We start from the raw sequence: 11106 nt of genomic DNA, 5'->3' as shown, positions 1-11106 counted from the left end.
TTAATGCCAAGAAGCAGTATTCCAACAACTGATAAATCCCCTATAATGAATGAGAAAGAGAAATTATTTCATTTCAGTGTACCCATCTGATTGGAGTAATGATCTGCAAGTTTATTTGCTCAAATACATCAAATAAGATGCAAGCACTTTGACAAATATACAGAAAAAAGGTAGGATCAACACAGAACAGTAATCTAGCTTAAATGGAGGGAAAGCTTATGACAACATACTCCCAAGAGGAACTTTCTTCTGCAGTTAAGTTACTTATGTCAATAAAATAGAGGGCGATAGGCGTAAGAAGGAAGTTAGTTTGTGCATTTTTCTTAAACTTCAAAATGTTAATACATGCCAGTTAAACACTACAACTAAAATTTACAAGTAAGCATGACAGGGAGATGAGTTTGTTAGTTACCTTTCCTCTTTGAATAGTCCAGAAGAAAACAATTACTATAGTTACAGCAGGCAAACTGGCTGTTGGACTGGCTGATAAAGGATTGATTAGTGCGTTGAAGTCCATCTGAAGTTGTGCTCAAAAGCTCGTCATCCTCATTATGGCACAGTTTGGTCCATGAAGAGGCTTTACGCTGAGACAGACCTCAACTTATCACAAATTGTTGCTTTTCAAAAATTGCCAGGTGTACTACTACTGATCAAGGTCAGGCTGAGGAAGAGATGTTTATAGGAAGTAGTCTGGGGTACGCCGAGTAACATGAGGCTCTCCACGGCGAGGCGCTGGATCAAATTGAAGGCTGTTAAAAGGAAAAGGCTGATTAAGTGCTTTGTTGCATTAACTGCTGCATTTTTATTAATTAAATCCCATACCTGTTCTCTCCCCACTCTCATTTCCATGAGTTCCATTCTTAAGCTATTTTATTGCAGAATGTTAGGCCAATAAAGATCATTCAGGTTTGCCAAAACTGAAAATAATATTTCAGCCAAGGGTTTAGGATTTCAAGAGGACAATGTTTGTGCTTGCTTGACTACGGTAGACAATTACCCATTTTTCACTAAATGGTATGCAACACTGAATCAAAAAAGGGAAATTGTATTTTTATTAACTGCAACGAACGTTATCAATATTTCAGTCATCATTTCCCATACTTTCACCCTCTCTTAGGGCTTGAGCGGGAGAAGTTCCACTGAAATAAAAATGGACTCATTTAGCATAGGTTTAACCATGATTTGTTTAAAATTCTGTCCCTACATTGAAGGTGACTATTTTGTGGTGTAATTCCCAAATTAATGTGTCCTGTTCCTTGATTAGACGAGGTAGCAATTCAACTTGAATGATGTTAAAAACAAAATGCAGTATTCTTTAACATACAGTTTCAAAAATATTACTTATGTTTTAGCTATCATTTTCTGAACATTAAGGCCTAGTTTGCACATCACACTAAGCCTTGGAATGTGAGCAGTCCATCCCCCGCCCCGGCCTGCTACTGAACTAAGCCATAACTTCACGTCACCCAAACTCAGGCTTGTGGTTTAGCTCTCTGCAGCCTGACCACAAGCTGTAACCAAAGTTTGTCCTATGGGTTAGGGCTTGTAGCTTGTCCAGATAAGCTAATCCCCGAGCCCAGATTTCAACATGCTGAGCCAAGCTTTGTCCCGCTCAGTGCAGCAGCAAAACAACTGGAAAGGAGCAAAATGGCTGCAATCTCCTCTCCACGAGTCCACACATTTGTGCTAAACCATAACTAGGCTTCCAGCATATGTAAACTAGAGTTCATACTGCAAAAGTGGTGTACTCTATAGAATTCATCAACACGTAACACAAGCCAGAGAACTTTACCCCTTGCAACCCCCCCCCCCCCATTGTTAAAACAAGCTCATGTTTCTTACAAGGAATATTTTAAAGTGTCATCTAGTTCCATGATAGCAGCCTGGTTCCCACAACGATAACAGTAATTGGGTGCACTGAAAATGGTGACCACATTCCGATCATGACACCAGTTGTAACCCTGCAGTGGGGGGAAGAAAATGCTTTCAGTGAAAAGTCTCAACCAATTTCTTCTTAAAAAGCTGTAACTAGATTAAAAGGTGTAAGGCCAGTAATCCCATGACCCTTAGGAGGAAGATCCAGGGGTCATAGGAAGCATCTAATTCCCTTCTCTGGCAGCAGAAAGCAAGCTCTGACGCTAAATTCCCCTTCCGCATAGCTGAAACTTCCACAACTCTTGCTCTACCCTGATCAGAGGTGATAAAGAGACATGCTGGGGATAGGCCAAAATACTTTGATCTAATGCCTTCCAAGTCCCACACCAGGGACTAAACTACAGCCCAGGAGCTGAAAACTTTATTCCTTTCTATCTCCCTTGCATAGGTCCCAATGGTAGGGAAATAGTTTAAATAAAAAGGAAAGGACGGAGTAGCATAAGACTGCTCCCTTTGTCCTCCCTTTCACAGTGCTGGCACAAGCCCAGCAAGACCATCTTTGACTCGCCCTCCCCACCACCTTAGGAATGCATCCTACCTTGCTTTATATATTTTCACTGGTACAAAACAAACTATTTCAGAGTCAGAGCAAACATGCTTTGCACTATCTCAATGAATGCTAATTATGTTCAAATGCAAACACCAATTTTTACATCTTTAAACGTTCTCTGTAACCCGTGGAGAATTATCAAACCCTAGCCACTAGCAAATTGGAAAATGTAGGATGCTCACTTGAAATGTCCCCTTAAAAGTAATTTAGTATAAACTAAAATCAGTCACAGAGACATTAATATTACAAGATTAACTGGCACATTGGCAAATAAAGTTAACTGAACCATATATTTGTGACACGTGTAAACATTTTTATTTACTCTGAATATTGTTCTGATAATTCTTGATGAATACTATACTAATTTACACCTTCTAAGATACAGAACGTTTTTGGTGCCTACTACATGGCATAAAAATTCAAGATGCTGAGACTATACAACCTTCTTTCCAAAAAAGACAGACTTTCATTTTTAAGCCTTAGGTGGCTAGGTGCAACAGAGTAATTATACCTCCATTACAAGTTGGTGAGCACGAGACACCAATGTAAGCCCATTGGCATGGTTAAATGTTTCAGAGATATCTTGACCAAATGTATAGCCAGCACCACGTGGAGAAATCCCCCAGCCACCACGATCATCTGGATCTGACCATAACAGATCACACATTGGGCCCTGTTCAAAGAAAATGGTACAATATGTTACATAAGGGGGGAAATATTGCAAAAGGTAATCTAAGAAGTGTTAAGCTCCTGGATCTCTTAAGTATATTGCATATTCTATTTAATAAAAACATTTTACAGAGAAATGGGAAAAGTTTTTTGTTACAGTCTTCAGGAATTTGAAAATGAAACCTATCTAGAGAAAACAAGTGTGAAAATCAGAGAAGTGAACAGTATCAATAGAAAAAAATCACCCAACCCCGCTGTAAAAGTGATGAGAAACTTAGCAGATGAATTTGGCAAACAAAGAGGTGTATGAAGTAAAAGCATCAAAACAAAATACATACATTCCAAGCCAAAAAGAAAATAATACCAGAAACAAACACAGATGGAACAGAAGAACTAAAAGCAGGATGAAAAAATAATAAATAGAAAAAAGGATACTAGGAAAAAAACAGGAAAATATAAATGAACATCACCAGTATATGAACTATTGTGCGTGTATCTGGCAAAAGATCAAGTTGAACAGAAAAGCCACAGTGCTGTTTAGAGAGAAAATTGGTAAAGAAAAAGTGTAATTTCAGTTGAAATGAAAACTAGGTTGAAAGGACCAGAGGCAGTAAAGGCACTGAGAAAAACTAAGGCAATTCCCAAAAGGAAGAACGGAAACCAGATGACAGCTAAACAAAGAAGGAAAATCCAAAAGAACAGCTGAGGGATGCCAGGATCCTGCAAGATCAGCTTTTGCATGCAAAGTACCTAGGCATAATTCCAGCTTCAAGCACACAAATTAAATGTTTTAGTTAAAGGGTCTACAACCATCCAATGTGAAAGCTATGCATAATCTCAGAACTGACTCATCTAGCAAACTTTGCATGACATCAGCATCAGTTTAAAATGTACCTTCTAACTATATAGCACTGTAGATGCACGTCTGTGTCTCTCTTAAACTACATAGTCATTGTGGTGCAAACAGAAGAAAGGAGCCATGATCTACCTTGCAGCTCAAACAAAACAGAGCTACAGAAAGTTTATGCACAGTTTATAGTAAAACATTCTAAACCAAGTGTGTGTACCGGCATGCGGTAAACTTTCAAAGCCAGGTTACAGGGATAATCTCAACTTTCTAAAGTAATTAACACCCCAATTTTCAATTCATGTATGGACATCCAAATTATTATTTACAAATGCCCAGAATAATTCAATTTATACAAGACAATAGCCCCATTCAGGCATCATGTCTACCAAGGTCCCTGCATGACTCTGTCTACTCCACCCACCCTCACTAAGGTCTGAATGAGCTTCTATCCTCACTTATTCAAGCACGTTTAGAATTCTCATTGAGATTTCCCTGCTTAACTTGGAAAAGCCGGGTGTGTCTGAGATGCTGGGGACTGGACCAGTCCACATATCCTTGTGCTTCCTACGTATGTTGGAATGCGGATGCTAAATCCTGATGCAAAGTGTTTAGGAAAGGGGGAGCCAACTATAAACTTCTAGAGAAGATCTCAACCAGAGCCAGGGCTTTTTCAGCCGTGGCCCCAATCTGGTGGAACGCTCTGTCACAAGAGACTAGGGCCCTGCGGGACTTGACATCTTTCCACAGGGCCTGCAAGACAGGGCTGTTCCACCAGGCTTTTGGCCAAGCCACAGCCTGACCCCCTCCTGTGGTAATCCTCACAGAACTCTAGCCCAATGGTTGCCATTAATTTGATTTAAACTGATTTTATAATGAATTGATTTTAGAATGTTGTATTATTTTACTGTTGTTAGCCGCTCTGAGCCCTGCTTTGGCTGGGGAGGGCGGGATATAAATAAAATTTTATTATTACTATTATTATTATCTACAAATTCTCAACCTCTTCAAAAAGCTAGTCTTCCTCTTTTAAAACATATTTCAGCTGCAGCAATGTACTAGCCACTTTGTAAAGTTACAGGAGAGCAACTCCAGTTGCTACAGAACTGTTGTTATCCAAGCACATTCTGTGTTGACTAAAATCCAGTGCAAATGAATGAGTCATGTATCACTGCCATGAGTGCACATAATAAACCATTTGAGAAACATCTGTGTCAAGAAGTACTGCAGATATGTGGTCCATGGCCTTTTCTGTGGTGGCATCCTGACTATGAAATGCCTTCCTCCTGGAAATAAATCAGGCCCCAATGCTTTTGACATTCCAACACTAGGCTGGGCATTTATGAATATTAGCCCACTGCTACATTTCACACTGTGAAACGTAATTCCCCATTTTTACCTGCTTTCATTTAAGTAACTAGATGTGTTATTATCATTTTAAATATTGTCACCCACCATGAGATCTTTGAATTTAGGGAGAGCTGAAAAAATATTATTGGAACAAAGCATCTATACCACCAATTCAGGGCTTGATATGACACCCAAGCTGTGCAGACGTTTTGTTCTTACAGACCCTATTATGGTAAACTATAAAGTAGAAGTTCTGGTCTGTTCATTTTCTAGCCATCCAATTAAATTCATACATAAAAAATAGTACTGTAGAAGAAAACTCTTGGTTTTTAAGATTGATCAGAGCTTGCAAAATTTTAAAAGGTATTTCCACACACACATGCAACAGGGAATGCCTCATACTGTACAATTTTATACATGTCTACTCAGAAGTAAGGCCCACAAAGATCAACAGAACTTACTCAAGTACATAACTAGGACTGCATCCAATTTTTATAAATACTAGAATGAACAATAATTTTAAAGGTTAAAGATCTGCAAACTAATTAAGGCAACCAACACATTTTTTAATCAATTAACTGATCAACTGCATGTTGCAACCCTTTTGTCTAGCTATTATATTTGCCTGATTCAGTTCAAAGATATGATACCATACCCTATTCTATATTTAATGTATATATTTGCCATTCAATGTATACTCTGAGTCACAATGTATTTTCACTGATATTACCTCATGTGGAACTTCCTGCAGACGATCAAGAGCTCTAATATGATCCAGTGTATCTATAGATGGGGAAAGACCTCCATGGAGACAAAATATCTGAAGAAGAATAAGAACCAGAATAAATGTATTATTTGCACTGCCAAGAGGTTGTATTCTTCATTCGCTTGAGGTATTTGTTGATACCAAGAACCAATTCTTATGCTACTGTCGCAACATGCACTTGACAATGAGCCTTGTGTGTTGCTTTCTTTCTTTCTCAGTTTTTGCACAAGGGGAGAACAGAAATTTCTACCAAAGATTAAAATCACCAGCTTGTGTGATCACCTGAAACAGGTTTTTCATCGGGCCACTTTAGACGCAACACTAAAACCATTGTTTAGGGTTACAATAATAAGCTGCAGTGAGCCTCAAACTTAAGGTTCCCCCCTCCCCCATCCTCTTCAGCTGCCAGGAGTTTAGAAGTTTTGCTTCTGCTCTAAACGCAGCTTGTATTAAACCTGGACAAGCTATAATTAATCTTAACAGTTGTTTCTTGAAACAAGTCAACAAAAAGCCAGTTTATGAAGCTGCCTTGATTCAATTAACTATGGTTAATAATAATCACAATATATCAGCACCCACATAGTTTGTCAGTAAACCCAAACAAGTTTCACAAAAGCAATCAATTTAGTAGCACAATGCATTAACATCTAAGCCCGCATAATACAGCGCAAAGAGTAACAAAAACAATTTCTGCCTCCTCTGTGAATATAGTTGATATCATAGCATTTCAACAATCCCCTTCTATCTGCATCATCTAGAGGAGGGAAATAAAGGGTATCAAAATCCTAGGACTTTTTAAAATTGCTCCTTTGTTCTAGCGTGAAGGGTCATTTCAACCAATAAAACTTTTGTTACATAAGCACTTCTATACGCAAGCCAAACTCATTTTAAATTCCAATTCAAATAGCACCAGTAAGCGATCAATTTTTTGCACAGTGAAAAGTTCTGTAGCTTACTTAATAGCTAATTCTTTTTTTTTGTTCTACATCAACAAAAAGCATCAACATTTCTTAAACTAGAGTTTCTGAACTCCATACACAAGTATGTTTCACACCTCACAGTGCTATCTGCAAAATACAAACAATATGTATTTTACACCTAACAATTCAAATTAAGGACACGAAATTTACGTCATTAGTACAGGGCATTACTATTACCACTGAATATGAAGGCAAAACCACATATGGGATGGAATGCTGGGCTGTCACGAGTTCCCTTTCCCCTCCACACATCTGCATCGTTCTTGGCAATGGTTTCCAGGTTTAGTGAAGCCAAGCTTTTTTATGAGTATCACTAAAATAATAGTATCATACCTGTCCATCAACTAGAGCTGTAAGTGGAAGATAGTCAAACAGATCTGTGAAATACTTCCAAACATTGGCATTTCCGTATTTCCGTAGACATTCATCATAGAAGCCATATACTTGTGTAATTTGCCTGCTTTCATGATTGCCTCTCAGAATTGTAATGCGTTCTGGGTAGCGCACCTAGCCATAAAGAACAAACACATGTTGTAATGATCCACCAGCTGGTATCACCATTATACTCCAGGTGGCATGGAGCTTATCTCATTGCAAAATGTTTACTAAGCATATTTTAATCTAAAACCACAGGAGTCAGAACCTACAAACCTTACCTTTAATGCCACAAGAAGAGTCACAGTTTCCACTGAGTAGTAGCCTCTGTCAACATAATCTCCCATGAAGAGATAGTTTGTGTCTGGTGATTTCCCGCCAATTCTAAAGAGCTCCATAAGGTCATGAAATTGACCATGGACATCTCCACAAACTGTAACAGGACAACGTACTTCCTGAACATTTGATTCTTTTGTAAGTATCTCTTTAGCCTAATATGAGAAAAAACAACCAATCAGATTTGAAACCAAAATATAGTCAGTTTTTTATGCAAATGTAAAGAAAAACTGCTGCAACAGAAGATCTAGTGACTGTCCTCAATCTCAGTGTTGAATTGAACTCCTTGTTGAACTCAACAGAAAAGAGGATGGGGGCAAAATTAGAATCAACTGGCTCTGCCTGTAACTGGTTATGGCTCCACCCTACTGTTTGCCTCCCTGAAGTCTGCCCTACGAGTCCCAATGGGCACCAGTCACAACTGGCATAACGTTTAGGATTTTTCCAGGTGTTCAGGAACTACCTATTATCTCCCGTTTGCAAGTATCACCAACCAAATCCCAAAGCCCTACCCCTATTTCAACAAATGCAAGGCCCTACAATGTTCAAAAAGCACTTGCTTGACACTTCAGGATGTGTTTATCAACTCCAGGAAAAACTGTACTGATAAGCAAAATCAATATTCTTAAAACTATTATCCTAGGTGCACTCCACTTCCAGACCTATCATTACTAGCAGCAGCAAACATTATTAAGAAGTTAAAATATATAATCTACTATGGATTAAATAATGTTAATCTCATTTCAATTCCATAAATCATGGAAATCCTTCATTTATGTATAAATTTTAGTGGTAAAAGTGCTAGAAATGTGGTCTTCTGGAAGCCATTGCTTCAATGTTTTTGCACTAATTTATGTATATTTCTGATTACATAAACATATTCAGCCCTGCATTTTTAAAAATTCTGATTTCAGAAGACATACCAATAAACTAAGATATGATAAATAAGATAAGAAATAAGCACAAAACTATGGGATTCCTGTGGCTCCCACTTGGCTGTAACTACATAGCTTTCAAAGTCACACTCCTGGTGGCTGGGCAACTACGTCCATAATGCTAAGTGTAATGGATGTTGACGGCGGGGTGAGTTCCCGTCGTTCGGTCCCAGCTCCTGCCCACCTAGCAGTTTGAAAGCACCCTTAAGTGCAAGTAGATAAATAGGTACCGCTTTATAGCGGGAAGGTAAACGGCGTTCCGTGTGCTGCTCTGGTGCCGGTTCGCCAGAGCAGCTTCGTCACGCTGGCCACGTGACCCGGAAGTGTCTGCGGACAGCGCTGGCTCCCGGCCTCTAGAGTGAGATGAGCGCACAACCCTAGAGTCTGTCAAGACTGGCCCGAACGGGCAGGGGTACCTTTACCTTTAATGGATGTTGAATGTTTAGTTGAAAAGCGGGGATAGTTCTATATCCAATTATACAGAGCACTGCAATAATTTACATTATTGAAATATGTGGAAAGCACGTATACCTGTTTTCCTAACAAAAATAAAAATGTAAACATTATTTGTACTGTTTAGGCTGCAATCCTATACACACCTACCTGGGAGTAATTCCCATTGAGCAGGTAAGTATAGGATCACACTGTTAACTCTATATTCTCATAGGCTAGCTAGAGCCATGAAAGAAGCCTTCTGTGAGGGAAGCTGTCCAAAACTTCTGAAAGAAGTCAAATTCAATCAGGCTTCTTTGTATTCAACCTTGTATGGGGAAGGAAAAGCAAGTAACCTAGTTCGGATAAAGAAACTAGAATGTTCCAAAATTTTCTGGATCAGGGTGTGCAAAACAGTGAGGATAACACCATCACTGGAGGTAAAGCATAGCTGTCAACCTTCCCCTTTTCTTGCGAGGAATCCTATTCGGAATAAGGGAATTTCCCTTAAAAAAAGGGAAACGCTGACAGCTATGGAGGTAAAGGAATATACAGAACTGTGTCATAAAGCCATTTTTTCCTCTTCAAAGTGACAAAGCACTTTAACAAAGCAGTGCTATTTTGCACAACGCTCTAAAAAATCTCTGATACATACATTCAAAATGTAGTGACCACATAAGCACTGAATCATCCACTGAGTACTTGGGGTGATACAGTACTGTGGCTCATACCTGGATTATAACAGAACTCGCTGCTGTGGACGCGTACTCTGTGGGTCAGCATGCGTAAGAGTGGCAAAAGCAACCTCTTACTGCAGGAAATCCGGTGCTGAGAGCATCCTGGGTTTTTGTTTTGTTGTTGTTGGGGGAAAAACAACAATACAGTTGCGGTCATCTGTCTGTGGCCCCCACCCTTCGCAACACTTCCATCTCCCCACAAGCGTGCGGGGAAGAGTGAATTGCAACGGAGGAGGAGAGCGAATTGTAACGTTCCCTACAATCCCACAGTGCCCTTTGCCAGGAACACAGCAAGATTTCAAACCAGGCCCCAGGCACCAAGATCTTAACAGTGCTAAGAAGGATGAGAATGGAGAGAAATTCGCAGGGAGCTGAGACAGCCACAGTCCAAGAAAGGCAAAGCCTAGGTTTAAAGTATGACATTGATATACTCCACCAGCTTCATTCGACGACTGTCAGCTGTCAGCTTCGATTTTAATCTAATTGCTATATGCAAATGTCTTTTTTTTGGGGGGGGGGTACTTTTACACAGCCTTGGCAGCCCTTTCCAGAGAACTCTCTCCACCTTTAGCCTTCTCAAAACTGTCTCCTTGGTTTCCCAGGACCCGTTTTACTGGCAAAGGGAGAAGTCAAAACCTTTTGCCCGAGTCATTTTCACCTCCCCCCCTCCTTCCTCTCTCTCTAGTGATCCTCTCAGATCTATGTTCGGTTTTTATTTCGGTAAGATCCGGGCCGCCACCCCCCCCCTCACCCGCCACGCACCTTCTCGCAGAGGCTCCGCACTTGGCTCTCGCTCAGCTGCTTGCACTCGTTGAGCTGCTCGATCCATTGGTCCAGCTCCTTGGTGAAGCTCTTGTCCTCCATTCTGGCCAGCCGCCCGCTCAGTTGTGGGAGAAGGGAGCAGCGCCGGGCGGCGTGGCCAGGGCGGCGTGGTCCAGGCTGGACCGGCCCAAAGGGAGGGAAAGAAGGAAGAAGAAAAAAAGGAAGGAAAGGGGGGAAGGAAAAAAGAAAGACAAGCCAACGGTACTGAGGGGGGCAGAGAGGGGGAGGGGAGGGGGAGGCCCGGACCAACGGTCACAAGCCCAACGGCCCGCCTAGAGAGCGCGCGCGCGACACAGGCCCAAGCCTCACCCTCAAGTCCCTCACCCCCTCGCTCCCTCCGGCACCGTGTAATGGCGGCGGCGGCGGCGCTGC

The 11106-nt window shown here is 40.7% G+C and overlaps 1 protein-coding gene across 1 annotated transcript; it reads right to left on the bottom strand.

Annotated features, from left to right (window-relative positions):
* Positions 1–90: 90 nt before the first annotated feature.
* On the bottom strand, positions 91–11106 carry PPP2CB (protein phosphatase 2 catalytic subunit beta). The gene is made up of 7 exons (XM_083593941.1): positions 10675–11106; positions 7754–7963; positions 7431–7604; positions 6082–6171; positions 2997–3158; positions 1843–1961; positions 91–749 (listed from the first exon to the last, which is right to left on the bottom strand). The coding sequence occupies exons 1-7, from the start codon at positions 10774–10776 to the stop codon at positions 677–679; spliced, it is 930 nt and encodes a 309-aa protein (XP_083450067.1). The 5' UTR covers positions 10777–11106; the 3' UTR covers positions 91–676.

Source organism: Podarcis filfolensis (assembly GCF_964270895.1).
Source record: "Podarcis filfolensis genome assembly, chromosome: 17".
Taxonomy (NCBI): domain Eukaryota; kingdom Metazoa; phylum Chordata; class Lepidosauria; order Squamata; family Lacertidae; genus Podarcis; species Podarcis filfolensis.
The sequence above is the reverse complement of the archived record's forward strand: the minus strand, read 5'-3'. Positions and strand labels throughout refer to the sequence as shown.

Coding starts and splice junctions, on each gene's coding strand:
- PPP2CB (XM_083593941.1), bottom strand. CDS start 10,776: ATGGAGGACAAGAGCTTCACCAAGGAGCTGGACCAATGGATCGAGCAG. Junction 7,605..7,753: donor CTCTTCTTGTGGCATTAAAG/GTAAGGTTTGTA, acceptor CTTTATGGCTAG/GTGCGCTACCCAGAACGCAT. Junction 1,962..2,996: donor CTCACCAACTTGTAATGGAG/GTATAATTACTC, acceptor CCCCCACTGCAG/GGTTACAACTGGTGTCATGA.